General features: G+C 38.3%; 2 protein-coding genes across 2 annotated transcripts in view; both read right to left on the reverse strand.

The window, feature by feature from the left end:
- The window catches only part of LOC120530081 (formin-binding protein 4-like), a 6,220-nt gene extending 262 nt beyond the window's left edge, over nucleotides 1–5,958 (reverse strand). The window contains exons 1-5 of the mRNA XM_039754236.1: nucleotides 5,764–5,958; nucleotides 5,533–5,674; nucleotides 5,221–5,420; nucleotides 4,980–5,140; nucleotides 1–523 (exon numbers count right to left, since the gene is read on the reverse strand). The exon at nucleotides 1–523 is cut by the window's left edge and continues 262 nt beyond it. Coding sequence (XP_039610170.1) covers nucleotides 433–523; nucleotides 4,980–5,140; nucleotides 5,221–5,420; nucleotides 5,533–5,674; nucleotides 5,764–5,859 — 690 coding nt within the window. The 5' untranslated portion in view covers nucleotides 5,860–5,958 and the 3' untranslated portion in view covers nucleotides 1–432. The remainder of the gene's footprint in view (nucleotides 524–4,979; nucleotides 5,141–5,220; nucleotides 5,421–5,532; nucleotides 5,675–5,763) is intronic.
- Nucleotides 5,860–20,438, reverse strand: part of LOC120530075 (formin-binding protein 4-like) — a 25,219-nt gene continuing 10,640 nt past the window's right edge. The window contains exons 6-13 of the mRNA XM_039754222.1: nucleotides 19,734–19,845; nucleotides 10,895–11,212; nucleotides 10,527–10,740; nucleotides 8,096–8,223; nucleotides 7,881–7,985; nucleotides 7,523–7,656; nucleotides 6,423–6,592; nucleotides 5,860–6,045 (exon numbers count right to left, since the gene is read on the reverse strand). Coding sequence (XP_039610156.1) covers nucleotides 5,885–6,045; nucleotides 6,423–6,592; nucleotides 7,523–7,656; nucleotides 7,881–7,985; nucleotides 8,096–8,223; nucleotides 10,527–10,740; nucleotides 10,895–11,212; nucleotides 19,734–19,845 — 1,342 coding nt within the window. The 3' untranslated portion in view covers nucleotides 5,860–5,884. The remainder of the gene's footprint in view (nucleotides 6,046–6,422; nucleotides 6,593–7,522; nucleotides 7,657–7,880; nucleotides 7,986–8,095; nucleotides 8,224–10,526; nucleotides 10,741–10,894; nucleotides 11,213–19,733; nucleotides 19,846–20,438) is intronic.

The following is a 20,438-nucleotide window of genomic DNA, read 5'->3' on the forward strand; positions in this document are numbered from 1 at the left end:
ATCAGGATAAATCACTTCTCTCAAAACAGAAAGAACCATGAGTTTTAGAATCCATCCTACATTCACAAATTTAATACAAAACGACTGACCCCTCAGGACATCAAAGTTGCAGTACATGTAGCAGTTCTAGATGTAGTGCACAAGACAGGACAGATGGCAGAATACTGACGACAATAGAGAGTTTAAAAACATCAGTACAAGGTTATGTCAGATCTACTGAATTTTAACCCAGTACTTATATTCCAAGTTAAAGGAATACAAAAATTGTGTTCATGTATGGCCAAGGTTTATGGAGTGATGGATGGGTGGTGTATCAAACACAACCCATTTACAACCAACAGAAAACAAAAATCCCTGCTGGGTCTAAACAAAACTCTGGAGTCACCCATGTCTATGATAAAAAAACTACATAGCAGTCCAGTGCGCCATCAGTTACGTGTTCTGGGCCAGCTTCTTTCTTTTCAGCCGTTCACGCCAATCTTCAGGAAGAGCTTCAAAGTTTGCATTTTTCTCAGCTTTGCCACTGTTGAAAGGGAATAAAATAGCATAAATGCATAATTTGAAGACATACACAACTTAATTCTGCAACAGAAAATGGAAGAAAAAAATTGCACCATCTGAAACCATAATGCGACCCCTTACATCAATGATATGGAAAACTTTGTCCCTTTCTCGAAATCCATTTTAAAATATTTCGCAAATTGAATGGCCTTAGACCTTTAGATATGTAAAATTACAAAAAAGAGAACCTGAGTGAACACACAATACACTTAAATAATTTCTTTCACCACGAGACAACTTTTTTCTGATTTTGGTTCTGTACATTACCACAATGAATTTTAAATGAAACAACTCAGATGCAGTTGAAGTGCAGACTTTCAGCTTTAATTCAGTGGGTTGAACACAAAGATTGCATAAAAATATGAGGCAACTAAAGTATTTAACACAATCTCTTCATTTTAGGGGCACAAAAGTAACTGGACAATTGACTCAAAGGTTATTTCATGGGCAGGTGTGAGCAAGTCCGTCGTTATGTCATTATCAGTTAAGCAGATAAAAGGCCTGGAGTTGATTTGAGGTGTGGTGCTTGCATGTGGAAGATTTTGCTGTGAACAGACAACATGCGGTCAAAGGAGCTCTCCATGCAGGTGAAAGAAGCCATCCTTAAGCTGGGAAAACAGAAAAAACCCATCCGAGAAATTGCTACAATATTACGAGTGGCAAAATCTACAGTTTGGTACATCCTGAGAAAGAAAGTAAGCACTGGTGAACTAAGCAACGCAAAAAGACTTGGACGTCCACGGAAGACAACAGTGGTGGATGATCGCAGAATCATTTCCATGGTGAAGAGAAACCCCTTCACAACAGCCAACCAAGTAAACAACACTCTCCAGGGCTAGGCGTATCGATATACAAGTCTACCATAAAGAGAAGACTGCATCAAAGTAAATACAGAGGGTGCACTGCAAGGTGCAAGCCACTCATAAGCCTCAAGAATAGAAAGGCTAGATTGGACTTTGCTAAAGAACATCTAAAAAAGCCAGCACAGTTCTGGAAAAAACATTCTTTGGACAGATGAAACCATGATTAACCTCTACCAGAATGATGACAAGAAAAAAGTATGGAGAAGGTGTGGAACAGCTCATTATCCAAAGCATAGCACATCATCTGTAAAACACGGTGGAGGCAGTGTGATGGCTTGGGTGTGCATGGCTGCCAGTGGCACTGGGACACTAGTGTTTATTGATGATGTGACACAGGACAGAAGTAGCCGAATGAATTCTGAGGTGTTCAGAGGCACACTGTCTGCTCAAATCCAGCTAAATGCAGTCAAATTGATTGAGCGGCATTTTGTGATAAAGATGGACAATGACCCAAAACATACAGCCAAAGCAACTCAGGAGTTTATTAAAGCAAAGAAGTGGAAAATTCTTGAATGGCCAAGTCAGTCAACTGATCTTAAACCAATTCAGCATGCATTTCACTTGTTGCAGACTAAACTTCGGACAGAAAGGCCCACACAAAAAAAAAACAAAAAAAAAACCACACAACTGAAAGCCGCTGCAGTAAAGGCTGGCAGAGCATTAAAAAGGAGGAAACCCAGCATCTGGTGATGTCCATGAGTTCAAGACTTCAGGCTGTTATTGCCAGCAAAGGGTTTTCAACCAAGTACTAGAAATTAACATTTTATTTCCAGTTATTTAATTTGTCCAATTTCTTTTGAGCTCCTAAAATAAAGGGATTGTGTTAAATACTTAAGTTGCCTCACATTTTTATGCAATCTTTTTGTTCAACACACTGAATTAAAGCTTAAAGTCTGCACTTCAACTGTATCGGAGTTGTTTCATTTAAAATTCATTGGGGTAATGTACAGAACCAAAATTAGAAAAAAAAGATGCATCTGTCCAAATATGTATGGACCTAACTGTATCTGAAAAAGTAACAGACCTCACAATTTCAATAATCAGATGCAGCACCTTTAGCAGTACAGTATATCACAACTGAACTCCTCGATTTTGATATAAACGTCTTCAGTATTGATGTTCAGACATTCCATCCCACTTTAAGATATATTGGTAGGTTTGTGAGCAGAAACTGCTCATCTCAGGCATTGCTACAGCAACCCTATGGGGTTCAGGGCAGGACTTTGACCAGGAGTAGGAGATTGGGAGCATGAACTGATACAGCACATTGCCTTAGCCAACACCAAATTAAAACTACCTTGGAGGACCTGCTTACAGGGCTGGACGCAGGTTATCATACCCATGACAGAGCAATTGTAGGTTAAGGGCCTTGCTTAAAGCCGCAACAAAGCAGAATTTCTGGCATTTACTAGATTCGAACCAGCAACCTATCAATTGCCAGTGCAGATCCCTAGCATCAGAGTTGCTACTTCATTTCTGACCAGACTACTCCAAAAAATTGTAATTTTATTTCTTCTAATCCATTCATTTGCAGGTATGCCTTAGTGTTTTGGGTCACTGTCCTGCTGCATAACCCAAATGTGGGTCAGCTTCAAGTCACAGAAAGTTGACCAGACAGTCTCTTTAAGAATATTCTGGTAAAGTGCATAATTCATGATTTCATCAATAATGCTAGGTCTTCCAGGTCCTGAGTGGGCAAAGCATCCCCACACCACACCCCATGGTTTTGTAAGTATGCTGTTCTTACTGAAAAATGGTGAATTAGTTTTATGTCAGACATGGCAAGAATTGCATTGTTCCAAAGGCTCTACTTTTGTCTAGTCTGTCCATAGAACATTATTCCAAAAAGGCAGTTTCTTTGCAAATGCAAGACAAGCATCTATGCTGCACTTGGGGCAGCAGAGGTTTCAGCCTTGCCACTCTCCCATAAATCCCACTTTTATGGAGTCTCTTTCTAAGAGTAGCCTGTCTGAGCTGTCACTGTGCTGTTGCGCTACTGCTGGCAGGGCTGCATTTCATGGGAAGATTCACCAGCATGCTAAATATTGTCCACTTGAAGATAATGGCTCTCACTGTAGTGTAGTGGTGTCCCAGGGCTTCAGAAATGACTTTGCAACCCTCTTCTAATTTGTATGTTTCATTAACAGTTTTCCCCTCATTTCTTTTGGAATTTCCTTTGATTGAGGTGTGGTGGTCTTCTAGAAACCATGTGGGGACAACATTACTTTCATGGCAAGGTTTAGATTCAACAGGACCGGCTGCAGTCATGTCTGGCTGTGCTCGGTCATGAGAGTCTAATTATGAGTTAACGTTGGTCAGCTTTTTCAGTGAGTTACTAAGGTGTACCTGGCAATACAGGTGTTGGAGAAATACAGTATATCTTGAAGGGGAGCAAATACGTTTTCTGCAGCACTGCATCTCCTACATGGTGCGATATTCTCCATTCAAATTACCTTTATGATTAATAAACAAGCCATTAAGTGCCTCAAAAATACAAATGATCAATTAATAGCAGAAGAAGTTATCTACCTAATTACATTTTGAAAACAGGTCACTTGGTGGTAATGCAGGAAGCATTGTCGATTAACTCAATTAGCAACGAAGGCAGGATATGAAACTCAAAAATGCCCTTTTATAAGAATGTCATCACTGCTCTGCAGAAGGGAAAAAGCTCATGCATCTTGGCAGTTTTCATTGGTTATCTACATGGACATTTCATATACAGCACTTCAACAGACTCATTAGTAGGCTACTATTTTATTTAGGTGTTACATAATAAAAAACCCCAGAAGAAAGCCAATGAGACAGTATACATGATGGGTGTTTTCAACAAAGGTGAAAAATATAGCTTAGTACTCGGATAATTAATCTATAGTGCAGCTGACTATCCTTTTTGCACAATGTATTGATGAACCAGAGAGTGTTGGTAATTGTACAAATGAAGGAGTAACTAGTCTATCTAGATCAGCGGAAGTAAGTTGATTTTCACCAGAAATGCTGTTATGCTAAACTTCATCTCCTCCATTATTTACTGGGCATATTTTTTCTTACCCAAGACTCCTGTTACCATGAAGTTTATTACATTTTAAATTATCTTGTTTAGCTAGAGCTATGTGATTAGTATGTACATTTTGTATGGCTCTGTGCTTTACTGTTGTTGTATTTGTAAATATGCATAAGCACTCTAAACATATAAACAATGAACTCAACTGAATGAGAAGGCCAGCCTATACAATGAAATATCACCTTTTCAAGACCCTTTCAACAATAATTCTTTGAAAATCACCTTTAAAATTATATACTGCGGGACCATAGTCTTATTAATACTGTTTAGTTCATGCAAAATAATGAAGGCATCACCATGTTTTCAGATACACTTTTTCTTAGAAGGTGTGATCTTTTTCTTAAACACAAGCAATTGCAATTAAGCAGAAATAAAGTCAGGAAATGCAGCAGCATGATATTTCTGGTGCATACCAAATCACAATTAATTCATAGGTTCCTAAAAGTCCTAGGCACCCACCAGTAAAGCCATACTGTGTTCTGAAATCTTACCTAACAAGCTGTTGCTGTTTCCACTCCTCTATACGCTTCTGATTAACAAAATCTCTATCCTCATCACTGGACGTTGAGTTCTCCTCTTCATCAAGCTCTCGCTGAATGCTCTGCCACTTCTTAACCAGAGATGGCATCTTGGTCTTTGTCTTTTTAGCTGGCTGGAGTTTTTTGGAAACATTTCAGTAGTATCAAGTTATAAAAGCATCACCCCCTTCACAGAAAAACACACAAGCCTCACCTTTTCTTTCTTAAGCTTTTTCAATTTCTCAGTTGGGTGAGACCTGGAGACTGGTGGATCTGAACTGTTTGAAGCAGAGGTTTTACTAGAAAGTGTTTGTGTAACTGTAGGTGGCATCACTGTTGTGGTGGTGTCCATACTGATGACAGGGGTGACTCCAGCAGACATACCCCAAAACACTGGTGTACTAGCTACTGGGGCTATGAAAACAAATTTTAGTCTTGTTAGAAACACAGTCAGCATATGTGCATTGGGGAGACTAGTAAAGACATTCCTAGGAATACTAAAAGCGCTGCCACATTTCTTACTTACCAGCCACTATTGCAGACTGGCTGTAGAGTATGGGATTGCTACCAATTGTAACAGTCTTTTGTTGTGGTCCTGAGCTGACAGAAGGGGCTTTTCTTTTAGCAGGTCTTGAAGGTACAGTTGAAGGCTCTACACAGTCTGGGTCCTGAAAACAAAACATTATTCAAGACTGCTTTAGACATGCTCTACCAGTTTAAGGAGGGCATATGCTCTCCTTAAGGTTACAATGGATACCTTAGTGCTGCTGGACACAACAGGGGCTGGAGGTGCTCGGTGCACATTATCTTCCTCTGTTCCTGGAGCTGGAGGTTCGCCTTCCTCTTCTTCCATTTCTACCTCTTCAATCTCTGTGTCATCACCTATTGGTGGGGGTGGGGGTGGTGGAGGGACTCGGGTGGGGGTGGAGGCGGTGGAGGGGGTCACAAGCAGGTGGTAGTGGAGGCTGAGGTACAGTCCAATACGTCTGCACAGGTAGACTAGGGGTCACAGCTGGAAGGCATAGATAGTTGCTGTTGTCTAAAAGTTAAAAAAGAAGCTAATTAAGTATCCTCAAATTAAATGTAAAGAAAGCACTACAGAACTTGTATCCTGTTAAGTGTTTTTTTGATTTATGAAGTGAAAAGTGAGATCCTCATATACAAGAAGGAATGCCTGTAACTGTTAATTATTCTTTCCTTTTTAGCAAGCAAAAACAATACAGATGAAGCATCATGCCGTGAACTGTTCCCAAAAACAGCCATGTGGCTGTCAAGAGTACATACGTATTAAGTGTGGTGTCCAGTTTGATATTAAACAAGAAAATGAATTAAAATATTCCAAGTTTCTGTTAATGTTCTTTATCCACAGTAATCAATGTGTGCTATATCTCCCAACCAACAGACGACCTAATTGACCTGTTAAAAGGACTTTGGGCTCAGGTGATACATGGCCATCATCCTCATTCTTGACATTCTGTTCAGCACTGGTGTCTTTTCCTTCTGCCTCTTCTTCCTCCTCCACATCAGGAAACTCCCACTGTGATGCACTGGTCACATCGTTTACATAGAAATAACGCCTGTGGTCCCTGAAGTTAGAAACAAAAACAAATGCCTTCTCAGCCAATGGAAGTACCTTCATCTGAAGCCTGCCTGGCTGCGCTTTTTTCTGCAAGCAGCAGCAAGGCTGACATGAATAGCAGAGCGGGGGAATTTCACTGGGTAACCTGAGTGGTGTCCAGGGTGCTGCTACCCAGAGGAATTCCAAGGATGCAGGAGCAGCAGCTCTCCCGCTTTACTGCTGTAACACACAGCTTGTCTTCTATATGCAGCACAAGAACAGGACCCACCTTTCTGCAAAATACCTCAGCAAATTACAGGCCACAGAGTTTGCTGCTTTACGAAGAAAAACCTGAAGCCTTTCATGGATTTATGATCACAGCAAAAAAAAGAGAAAATTAACAGAAAGGCATTTCACACAGGTTAAAAAGCATAGTCAGGCTGAACGTAGGAGCCATTTTTTAAAGTTATCAGAAAAATAAAGAGAGTAAAGAAATAAAGTGGTCTGACCTGCACCTCCAGCAAAGATTTCTCAGGTATCTTCTTTATGGCGACCATGGAAATCTTCCTCAGGGCTGTCTCGTTTCCATGTACATCTCTTGCCGAAGAAATGTCCTGCAAAGCGCAAAGGCGGCGCAAGCGCACAACCTGCCACCTTTCTAAAGCTACTGTGTCCAAAAGGATGGCTCCACTCCCAATCAAAAAATGCCATTTTGAAAGTCATTTAGCTTGGACTGTCCCAGTGTTTGATTTGTGCCACATTACAGACAGGTCCATGAAGTCAAGAGCACTGTGGCTTATTGATACATTGAATAATCTGGGCTTTTCTACCCCCTAATGAAGTTTATGGAAATCAAGGGCCACGTCGTCTATGTTGGCGATGCCAAAGTTCAGGTGTCAAATGTTGGGAAAAGGGTGGTGGATGGGGGTGAAAGATTAAAAAGTTACAAATATCGTACCTGTCCCAGTGGCAGGACCAGCCTTTGGGAGTGGCGTTTATTTCATAGTGTTTTATTTGTTCGGCTGCTTCTTGTAGCTTGCGCTTAAGATAAATTCCATTCAGTGCTCCGTCTCGCCAATCCGCAATTCTGGTCTAAAATGGAGAAGAAAAAAAAAAATTGGGGGTCCACTGGTTCAAATAGTCCAATTGACAGTCGTCAATAAACCTAATGCACGTAAAATTAGGAATGTGGGAAGAAAAACCACACAAACAGGACTCAGGATGCTAGACCTGTGAAGCAGCGGCACAGGCCACTGCTTTATCATGTCACCCTAAAAAGCATCTAATTTAGAAATCTACCCAATCCTCATACTTACCTCAATCTGCAGGAGCAGTAGCTGAAAGTTGGAAATGGTCTTTTTATTAATTCCTAAAAAGTCCATTTTGCTGGTCAATGTATTTGCAAGTTCTCCAATCTGAAACTAGAAGATAAACACATTTAACTGGAAATAAACCTACAAGTTAGCTAGCAGTACACTCTTTACACCCTTTAAATAATTCACACAGAAAACCACAAAACACAGTTAAGTACCTTCAGTTTTACATCTTCATCATCCTCCTCTTCTTTTACAGCAGGTCTGGCTTTTGCTTTGTCCTGAAAGACCTCTGAATTTACTTGTTGCTCTTCTTCCAGTGTCTTCTCATTTGTCTTTGAGACACCTATAGTCAAACAAATACTTTTATAGTAACCAACCTTACCATATATAACACAATCTGTGGCAGACTAGAATAAACCAGGTTGATTCTTTATTGCCAGAGATCCAAGTCTGATGGCTCTGCTATTTGCAGATGATGCGGTCTTCTTGGCTTAATCCAACTGTAATCTAGTGCACAACTGAAGCACTTGCGGCTAGGTGTGATTCAAGTACACTAACAGCCAGCACCTCCAAATCAGAAGGCATAGTCCTCTACTAGAAGAGTAGCCTATTTTGCTAAGGTGAGGGGTAAGCAGCTTTTTTCAAGTAAAAACGTTTAAGTATCTGGGTGTCTTGTTCGCAATGAAGGAAGAGACAACCATATGATTGACCAAAAAAAAAAAAAAAAGGTGCAGCCCAGTTTTGCCAGCTTTGGAATATGATAGAGATGCAAGAACCAAGTTCTTAAAGCAAGCTTCAATTTACTGCTCAATTTTCCCAGAGCTTGTAGACATCAGCGAGTGTGACGAAATACAGTAGTCACCATAAGATTTAGAACTAAAAGGAAGTGGACAAAAAGATGTTCCTGTGCAGAATACTCACAGGTAATCCCTTTAGAATTAAAAATCATGCAAGTGGCGCACTGAGGAGTGGTCAGCATGGAGAAAAGGCAGCAAGTTGCAACCTTTCCCAGTGAGTGGCCACTTCCTCACTGTTCTTTTGATAGTACTGCATACATTGTTCACAATATACTTTTTTACAAATCATTCATAATAAATTGGGGGAAAAAGCCTTTGTGGGTTGTTCACTGTTTTTCATTTTGTCTTCATTTTAATTTAACATTGTATCATGTTTTTGCAAGGACAAATAATGATCAGAGGTTTTGGGATAAAATTAATCCAATCAGTCTTTGAGAGAAAAACACATCTTAAACCAGCGTCTCTCAACCTTTAAGTATTTGCGACCCGAGTTTTCCTAACAGTTTTAATCGCACCCCCTAACGTTTTTTTAAAGGAACCCACTAATACCAATTTGTTCTTTTTTAATTAATCATATATCATAGATGCAGATATTATACCTACTTAACTTATCAACATTTATCTAACTATTTATTTTTCTAGTATCAGAATGTAGTTTAAGCCAATTTGTTTTGGTTTCAATAGATGTATTTTTCATACTTTCGATTCTTGTTTTCTTTTTTTCATATCTTCGCGCCCCGCTAGGGGGGTCCACCACACAGGTTGAGAACCACTGTCTTAAACCAGACACACCCAAGTAAACATGCGGACAATTTCCTTTATACATTAAAGATAACGATGAATGGCTTGGGTATGAATGGCTAGGTCACAACTGAATAATCTATTAGCAATTCAAAAAAAAAAATATTACAAATGTATATTAAATATTAAAATATTATATAGGAAGAGGGAAAAAAAAAAATTTATGCTGCAGTTGCAGTTTCAACCTGAGTCTACTTCAGTGATGCAGGACATCAGGGAATCATCAACAGGGGGCACTATACCACAAACTAACCATTATTTACTTCTTGGGCACAAGTGTAAGGTGGCAGCAGAGAGGTCCGTTAATTTATCTGTGACTTTCTGCAAATTCATATGACTAACTAGTGTCCTAAGTTTGGTGTGAAACTTTCTGCAGGTCTGCCTTCTAGCAGCAACTGAGAGATCTTAGGCTGTCAGAGGACACAGGAGTTCCCCAGGGCTTTCCCAATACAAGTAGTGGGAACAAAACCTGACATAGAAAACCTTCCAACTTGCAGGTCGACGTATCCTTCACCACTGCTGGGGAAGATTAGGGTCCAGAATTCAGCATGTGGGACAAACACACACTTGCAAAGGAAAGAGGTAGGTAAGTGGACCAAAAACATTAACAAGTAGTTAGGTACAGAATTACTTAAGGTTTGTGCTTTCCTTTTCTATTGTACCGTCTGTATACCTTACTTCAGTCTATGTTAATGAATAGATTAGAGTGTCATTAATTGTCAAAGGCTGAATTTTAAGTGTTCTTTCAACGAGTGTTTATCTTTACTGATCACCGAACTCTACAACTGTAGTATAAAAATTATAGGTGTCTTCACATAAAATTTAGGTGTGTTAAGCACTGTAGTTGAAGTTAGGTGTTAAGGGATAAATATACTGATTACTCCAATTTTCTTTTAACATTCCTTCAAGTCAGTTCCGACTGCTTACTACCCTGCATCAGACAGGTGCAATATTTTGTGCATACCCTTGGTTCAGCGATTGCGGTATGTAAAAGGGGATTGGCAAGAATCTCCTCTTCCATCTCATAACTTAAAATTATTAAACTAACCTGTAGCTGCTGTTGCATCTCCAATGTCTGGAGAGTCCCTTCCATTTTTGTCTGAACTTCTGCTATTTGAGTCAGGGCTAGCAGAACGAACAAAAGTGGTCTTCCACTTTCCTTTCCGAAGTAAGGAACTCTTACTGCCCTCCTGACTTGCATCTGAACGAGGGCTGGAGCTCATTAAGCTACCATCTCCTTCTTCCAATGCACGCAGTTCAGCCTAGAAAACAAGCAAGATTAAATATACTGTATCAAACATGCAAAAGCAAGTATGAATGATTTAGACAAAAAATTTCTGACAGGGACTTAGAATTTCCAATTTAAAATAAGGGTTCTAAGCAAGTCACTATCCTCATGAAATCAATGTAGTTTACCTTTTTCCTTTCTAAGGCCAGTTCCAGATCCCGTGTATCTTCCTCAGTTTCTTCTTCTTCATTATTTCTCATTTCAGCATCTGAGCTTTCTCCACTTTGCGAGTTTGCATCCGCATCCACATCCCCATGAATGTGGCCATCTCCCTTGGAATCCACCTCTTCTTCTTCTGGATCCACCTCTAAGCCTAGAGCTCTCTTTCTCCACCTTTCTTCCGATTCTTTTATTTCCGGGGGAATGAGGGGAGCCAAAAGAGATGCAGCAACACCCTGACGCTCTTCTTCCTCACTGGTAAGAGCCTGAACAGATTCCATCACTTCCTACATAAAAATAATTTAAATAAACAATTTGTAAAGTCAATCGGCATTGTGATTTGGGAACCCAAACATTTTTGCGGCTGAAGTAAAACCTAATTATGTTTAATCTGTTTTAAAATCCCAGTCAGTCTACCATAAGATTTTAGCATTGGTGGGTTTCTTAATCTCCGAAGTGGAACCATTCAGAACAAATTTAATATTCAACTCCGTATGAGCCTTAAATGTTTATGCTAGCAAAAGCTGCTATAACACTCTACCATTCAAGACGTGAAATATGAAGAAAGTTATACCAATGACCACTTTATACTCAGCATAGGTGGCAGGGAAATAACTTGTTTCACAATAAGGTAGCAAAATTGCAGCCATTTGGGCTTAATTTGAACGAATGAGACGCTGCTAGGAAATACTTTTACAGCACCCTGAAATTGTAAACTTTGCATTTGTGACCTTAAATTGTTTTTCCACGCACAAGCATGGCAATTACAGTCGCACAGAAATGTGAAAGAATGTAATTAGCAGAAAGTACTACACAAGTTAAAACGATGGTTGACTTAAGGGTTCTACCATTAAGTGGATTCTAGAGTTCTGATACTGCTGGTTATGTCTCCAAGGAGCTGATAAACAGCACCATGTAAAATACCACATGCTAAATAAATTGACACAAAATTGGAGATCAAATTAACTGTAAACTACCTCGTATAATTCCTCTAGATTAAAATGCATGCCAAATAAAAGTAGAATAAATATAATTAACAACATAAGTTAGTCAACATTAGCTATAATTATTGCAATCACTATTACAGGAAGCCAATGACAGAGGATCTTCATTCCATAAAAAGTTTTACATTTTAAGCAAAGCAATATGTAAGCAATACTACAACATTGAGACCGGAAAAGATATAATCCGATAGTAATTGTACTATGGAGGCTGAAGTACGAAAGAAAATGGTGTCATATTTTGGACAGTAGGAGGAAGAGATCATGCAAGGCTGGAAAATATCTGGTAAGGAATCAGTTTGCAATGAAAACGGTAAAATATTGTGGAAGAAAAATAAGCCACAATACTTTAACAAAAGTTCTGGATCAGCATTAATGCTAATAAAGTCCTGAATACCCAATTAACACAGTGCACACTCTATATAGTTTGAAAATCTTCTCCCCACTCTTGCCATGTCATAAAATCAATCTAAAACTGCTTAGTTCATACCAAACAAGAATTAGGCCATGTCTGATGACTTGGTGACCCTTAGTTAGCAAACACATTATCGGCTTTATTGCTTAACACTGGAATCTGTGAAGCCTATGAAAAAGTCGTAATGCCGGGCCACCTTAAAATTCCATTGCACCTCTTCATCAGTGTCTCTGTTTTGCAACTGTGTCAGTTAGCACAAGCAGCCTGCTAACCCATCCCCTGCTGATGTAGCTGAAGTCAAACAAAAAGCTTACCCAAGTCAAGTCTGTTTATCTGGGTGTGAGGTGTCTGGCGTTGTAATGGGCAAATAATATTTATTGTTATTTGGAATGCACACATTTCATGTGTGTTCCATGTCTACAATGATCTGGGTAAATGTAGGATGACAGGAAATGTAAGGCACGAAATGCTAAACACATATCTAAAACAGATGTTTTTCATGTTATAGTAATAGTGACAAATACAAATTGAGCATATATTCTTTCACAATACTCATAAAGCTGCAGCACGACAGAACACTGAAGGAAGAACATCTACCACTGAGTTCATAGCTATACCACTAGAATAATGATGTAGAGGTAATTTATCAAGCAGCTAAAATATTAATAACCTTGGGGATAGAGCAAGCAATTGGTAAGAAAAGGAGACACAAACACAAATAAGAGGAGAAAAGACACAGCTGCACAAAGTAATCAAGTGGAGATAAAGAACATGCTTTCAACAGGAGCTGGCCCACATCACTCATGGGGAAAGGAAATGTATCAGATCAGACCACAGTGTGAAAGCTGATAAGAGTAATGCTGAAGATTAACAAAAATCAGAAAACACAAAACAGAAGAATTTTAAATATATACAAAAACAACAAAACTATTTTATATCTATACTAATAAAAGGCAAAGCCCTCACTCACTCATCACTAATTCTCCAACTTCCCGTGTGGGTGGAAGGCTGAAATTTGGCAGGTTCATTCCTTACAGCTTCCTTACAAAAGTTGGGCAGGTTTTATATCGAAATTCTACGCGTAATGGTCATAAATGGAAGCTGTTTTCTCCATTTACTGTAATGGAGATGAGCTTGAACGCCGTGGGGCGGAGTTTCGTGTGACATCATCACGCCTCCTACGTAATCACGCAGTACATAGAAAACCAGGAAGACCTCCAAAAAGCGCTAAAGAAAACATGCATTATATAATTGAGAAGGCAGCGAAACAATAAGCGAGCGAGTGACATATACAACCATGTTCATGAGTTCTGCTACTTCGGAAACAAAGCACGATGTAAACCTACACTTTAAATTAAGTTCATAGACAGGCTGCCGCTGGCGTTTGTAATTTAGTGCCTGCCCATATAAGGCCGTCCGTCAGCGGCAATCCAATAGCAAACTGCCACGGGTAAAGGACTGTGCTTATGGAGAGGAAGATGAGATGGTCAGGGTGGTGTTTGACACAAACTCAGCGAAACTGCGAGAGAAAGTTTTAAGTGCCAGGACTAAGGTAACATTAAATACAGCCATGGACATAGCGAGATGGCACCAGCACAGCTGGGAACCTTCGATGCATGTACACCGAGCGGCTCCGTGAACTGGCGCAGTGCACAGATAAAAGCAACAGTTCCAAAGAGCTGAACAAAACTGAATTACACAATTGAAAAGGCAGCAAAAAATATGAAGCGTCTGATAAGCATATTCATAAATCTAGCTACTGCGGAAACAAAGCACACGGTGGAAAAAGTCAATGTCCCGCTAAAGGAAGACAGTGTAAAAAACCCGTGCATGCAGTGTGTCAGGTCTCAGATAAAGAAGAAGCGAGCTGTTTATTGATGCAGTAAGAAACGAATCGATGAAAGAAACCTGTCATCTTTACAGCGATTGACAAACACGGAATGTAACTTGAACACAACACATCCTACAAATACGAACCTGATTGAAAGAAATAATGATAATCAAATCCTTGATGACAGCAACACTCAGTAACACTCACAAAACAAATACTGTATATTGACAGTCATGTTACGTTATTTTTAAAATGTTCCCTTTTCTTTTTCTAGCTTTTTTAACACACTACTTCTCCGCTGAGATACGCGGGTATATATATATGTATATATATATCCCGATCTACATACTCGAATAATGGATACTTTATTCGCCATCAATGATTGTTTTGGTAAAGCCATACTCAGTGTATTCATTAGATGAGCGGTAAAAAGTAAGAGCGAGGGAGGATGACTTATTGAGGCATGCAGGCTGTAGTCGCGTCAACTCTATCTGAATTGCGATCACATTTGAAAAATATATCTTTTCAAGTTCTATTTAGTCCATATTTGTCAAACTCAAGGGCCACGGGCCACATCCGCCCGGCGTGTAATTATATCCGCCGAGATCATTTTATATACTGTATTATTGTTATTAATGGCCCAGGTATATGAAGCGCTGGTAACACAATAAACTACAGATCCCATAATGCAGCGCTTCAGCTGCCTTGCCGAACACTTACCGCGTTAATCAAGTCTACCTTATGATGCTGCAAGTTATTGCGAAGCTAGCTCACACGATGCTGAAGAGAAAAGTTGATTCTGAAAATAGAGCCTTTAAAACCGATGGGAGGCTGAGTATATGTTTACTGAACCCGTGTGTCTCATTTGTGGAGCTAATGTGGCTGTAATTACAGAATTTAATCTAAGGCGGCACTATGAGACAAAACATCAGGGTAACCTGAATGCAATGCAGAAGATACAGAAAGCAGAATAATTAAATAAGAATCTGACACTTCAGCGGACGTTTTTACCCGTGCACAATCACAAAGTGATTTCAAGTGAAGCTGCTTTTATGGGAGACACAAATGCACCAGTGCACCTTGCCCCACTTTCCCTGTTGCCAAGTAATGTTAAACCAAGTCGTCACTACGGTGTTCCCAAATCGCACTTTGCTGATAAACTGAGCACACTGAGTTTGCACGGCGCTTTGGTGACTTTGAAGAACAAAAAAAGTCCGTCTACATGCGGCTCGAACCTTGTGCATGTTTGGTAGCACATATCTGTGTGAGAAGCTCTTCTCAGTGATAAAGACTAACAAAACAGCACACAGGAGTCGCCTCACTGATGAGCACCTGCAATCCATCCTGAGAATCTCCACAACACAGAACCTCACACCAAACAAACGAATTTGTTGCCAAAAAAAGATGCCAGGCGTCCAGCTCTAAAATGACATATGAGCAAAGACAACTGAATGATTTGATTTGTTATTGCTGAAAGGAACACATTTTATTTATATTTCCAGGTTTTGTTATGCAGCATGTTCATATTTGAATTTGTATAATTTTGACAGGATATATTTTTATGGAGAGCAAAATCTTTTGGGATATTTAAAATCTAAGTTTATTTTTATATAAAATTACATAAGAGTAAAGAAATTTGAATGTTTGTTCTTTTAACGTTTACTTTATTTCTAACTTGTATAATTTAGACAGGATATATTTTTATGGAGAGCAAAATATTATAAGTTGTTTAAGGTTTGAGTTGATTTATTCAGGAATAATATTCCTGTCTGTTTTTACCATTCCTACCAAAGATATTTCTGTCGACTAAATAAAAATTCCTTCTATTTAAAATTTAAATAGAACTTGAACAAATACGATAGTTCATAATATCCACGCAGACTTGCACGTAAGAGCAGGAGTTATCCATTTTAACAAGCAGCGTATTGCACTGATACGAAATAGCTGTGTGTGATATATATATATATATATATATATATATATATATATATATATATATATATATATATATATATATATATATATATATATATATATATATATATATATATATATATATATATATATATATATATATATATATGTATATATATATATATATATATATATATACACACACACACACACACAGTGTGTGTGTATATATATATATACACACACACACACAGTGTGTGTGTATATATATATATGTATATATATATGTGACAACAACACTCATCACTCACAACAGTGACAAAACAATTACATTGACAATCATGCTACGTTATTTTCAAAATGTTTCCTTTTCTTTTTCATTGCTTCTTTAACACACTACTTCTCCGCTGCGAAGCGCTGGTATTTTGCTAGTATAAAATAAAGCTGCAAAATAGAAACACATGATGCAATGTCCATGAATGCTACAAACAACAGAAAGCTGCATGGGAAATGACAGCACAATTGACCGTAAATCTTACAAGTAATTTTTTAATTTCGTATATGGTCATCTGACCTCTGCAGCCTGACAATACTTTTCCATCCACAAGGAAGTATATAGGGAGAGCAATAATGGGAAGGGGTGTACACACGCAGTGAAAGAGACTTTATATTAATAGTGTTACATGTGTCAAAAATACCTAAATCGCATACTGATTAAGCAAATGTTTAGGCCTTTTAAGTAATGTGCTTTTAATATTAGTACAAGTAGGCTTAAATCAAGTCAGGTTAGGCTGGGGAGCACGCAATGATACACAGTGTTGCTGCACCCACCACAAAACAAAACAGCTCAGCATCCTGGGTGACACCTGCCCAGGGAGAAACACGGTCCATGCCCACTGTCGAGAAATGACCATCTATCTGCCACAGCCAGGCGTTACGTGGGTGTCCCCCTTGGCCTGGTCCAGCCGCTCAGTCCTCAGCAATGAAGCGTGTAACACAGATTTAAAAGCCTGATAAAAATACATCTTTTCATTGTTTGAAACATTAGTCTGCTATTTGGTATGCTGCTAAGAGATGACATATGTTCTTAGTCTCCACCACCCAAGGTAAGGAACTTTGCTATAGGATAACTATACTCTCTAATCATGATGCTGGAGAATGGAGATGTCTTACATGTTGATTAGCGCACACTAGTATGAATTTCACAGTACATGTGACAATAATGACATCTATAGAAATCTGCTTTGTTCAATTTAAAAGGCTACAACACTCATCACTATCATGAATGGTAGAAGCCTTGCAAAGTTAACTCTGTAGTTGCATTAAACCTTCCCCCACATACAAAAACACAAGAACTCAAGGGGCTATATAAATAAAATGTATTATTATTATTAACTCTGAAAGCTGCTAAATAAAACTATCCAGTTTACATTATAAAATGCAAATATTGTGTAAAATGTAATTATAAATAATTAGACATGCAATAGTTTTATGGCCTTGACTTAATTAAAAATAAGGACAATTAGTCTAATTACCCTCAATAAAATCTTGTCTTCTAAAGACATTGTTGCAAAAATGGGATACGAGTTTAAGGTCATTTCAAGGTAGATGTACCAATAGTAATGGTTAATGGCAGAGCAAAACCACAACAGAAAATTTTCCATTTTACATAACTGTAGGGCTGGCATGGTGTTGCAGTAGCAACAATAATTCATTAGAGTTTCAAAAAACTGAATTAAAATAAGTGCCCAGTCACAGTATGTGCAGTGTGCATGTTTTCTCTGCATTTACATAGATTACTCTGCATATATTCGGATTATATTTCCATATCCTATAGACAAGCGCATTAGGATAAATTAGGCAAACAGGAAGGATAAGCTGGTTGGGCCAAATGGTTTGTTCTCATAAAAAAAGTGTTCTAATGTTATAAAATAGTAACTTGAAATTGGCCTGGTTCAAAGTCTACCTGCCTTAAACTGACACCTCAGTAAGGAATGACTCCTCCTCCACACCAAGTTATCCTGGAGAAACTCAATAACTTAATAAATTCCAAACATCTTCAGGAAATCCACAGTTTCATCTAGTGTGCAAAAGAAGCCACAAGTTATGTCAACAAACGGCAATCATATTACCATCAGCATGTCTTAATATGAATGAAGCAATCAAGAGAGGCTCTATTGACAATAAAAAAAAAAAAAGTAGTATGAGTGGACACAAGACAGAAAGCAACCCTAGTTGTGATGGCATTTCATCACAGGCCATAGAATCCCCAACATATGGACATATAAACTCAAGAAAACAGCAGTGTATAACTCACTAGCAGAAACTAATGAATATACAGAACTGCCCTTTCATACAGCTTTCCATGCTTTGAAAACAAAGGGGGGAAAAAACTCGTACAACACAGATAAACAAAGCCAACCAAAGAAGGTATAATAGCCACAAAATAAATATAATTGTATAATGAGACTGTGGAAAGATAGCCAAAGACCGAGTGGCACAAAAACTGAATCTGAGTTTTTAGACTTGGCTCCACCTACTGTATCTGCACCAAAAATCTCTTTACTGCCCATGAATCCATTTTTCTCAGAATGTCAATAGATTAATCTAAAAAAAAAATATAGGTGGGCAAGGCGAGACTAAAAATCCAACAAATTTAGTTAATGCAAAAGCCAATTAAGGTTAACTTTTAAAATCCACAGATGATGACTAATGCCAGTTTGCTTAATCTGATACAGATTATCAAGGGAGCTACAGATACCCACCACGATCACACTCTTGCGCTTTGCACCAAGTCAGCATCCACTAGTTAATTTTAAGCAAGTGTAATAAGCCAAATTGGTCTGTCAAGGCATAGTACTATCAGGTATGTAACTGTTACATGTAAATATGTAAACAGACAGACAAAAGGTTCATAACACACAGCATAAACCAGATTTGAATTAAAAAAAAAATACATCTGCTTCCACTTTCAAGTATGCTTTGTGACTTGTGAAAAATTTCTGGCATTACAACAAAAAAATGAGGTTAAATGAATAATTTCTTTAACTTGCAGGCAAAAGGGGTGGGATGGAAGGCTAGGTGAAACACCAAACATTGCTTTACATTTGATGACCTACAATCAGTGCAACACCTACAACAAACTGAATTGCTCCAAATTCAACAATCTATTTCTGTTCCTGTGTAGGCTGACAAAACAGTTCAAAAATATTTAGAAAGTTGCAGTGGTTTTGTGTATTGTAAATTTATTAGAGTAAGCAATTTTGCTTGTGGTTACAAAGCTCAACAACTTAACTTTAAAGGGGTGTTGTGAATAAGTCAACATTGTACTAACACTATGATATAGCATTTCTAGATGTTCAAAACCAGTTTATAAAATACTGAAAATGAACTCAAGCAAGAGTGAGGAGGAATAAATGCATTATCGACGGAAGCAACCTTCATTCAGACATCAATTAAAACTGAGTGACATGGAGTTAATAAGTAAAGACAAAGATGTAATTTACAATCTAAAAACAGAAAAAAAATGGTTAAGTTTCCATCATAAAACGTCACAAATGATTCTCTACATGAATCTACTACTGAAACAGTGGACCCATACTGCTCCAATGTCTGACATACTGTACTAGAATTTCTGAGGAACATACCTGTTTTTTACTCTCTCTCTTGGTAGTCTGTGCACTGGCCACCCCCACGGCATTCTGTTCTTGGTAAAGGCCATTACTGTGGGCTCCAGTGCCATTAACAGTAGCCAAAGAGCTATTAAAATGAAGGGAAAAAAAAAACCATATACTCATATTAAGCATGTTTGGATCAAACCATAACTTGAGAAATGACAAAACAAACAATAAGTGTACACAAGACATGTCATTCAGGTGTGTTGAGACTTTAAAAAAGCTCCATCTTTCAAAACAGTAAATTTTCTAGTAACTCAACATTAAAATAGTACATAAATTACATGTGTAACAGCACTTTAGAATATCATTTAGTAGAAAAAGTATCTCAAGTTTGCCTGGAGTGGCTCAACAGATTTCACAGCAAACAGAGTCTGAATAAAGTGATGAAAAAATGCACTGATTCAGTTCAGTTCAGTTAAATGTATCATTTGTACATTTTTTGTTAAATCCAAACATGTACAATAACAAGAGTACAAACAGATCTGAAAAGTAGAGAGTGCAGAGACAGGTGAGGAGGGAAGTTCAAACATTTCAGGCATTTTCATTCTGAGCAGATGGAGAGCGCTTGCAATTTATTAATCTTTTTACTGGTATAAAGGGGGTAGAGACCATTACTCTGGAAAAGGTAACATTCTTACTAACAAAAGTTTGCAGTTTTAATAATCAAGAAAAAAA

The sequence above is a fragment of the Polypterus senegalus genome, chromosome 1 (assembly GCF_016835505.1).
Source record: "Polypterus senegalus isolate Bchr_013 chromosome 1, ASM1683550v1, whole genome shotgun sequence".
In the NCBI taxonomy this organism is placed as follows: Eukaryota; Metazoa; Chordata; class Cladistia; order Polypteriformes; family Polypteridae; genus Polypterus; species Polypterus senegalus.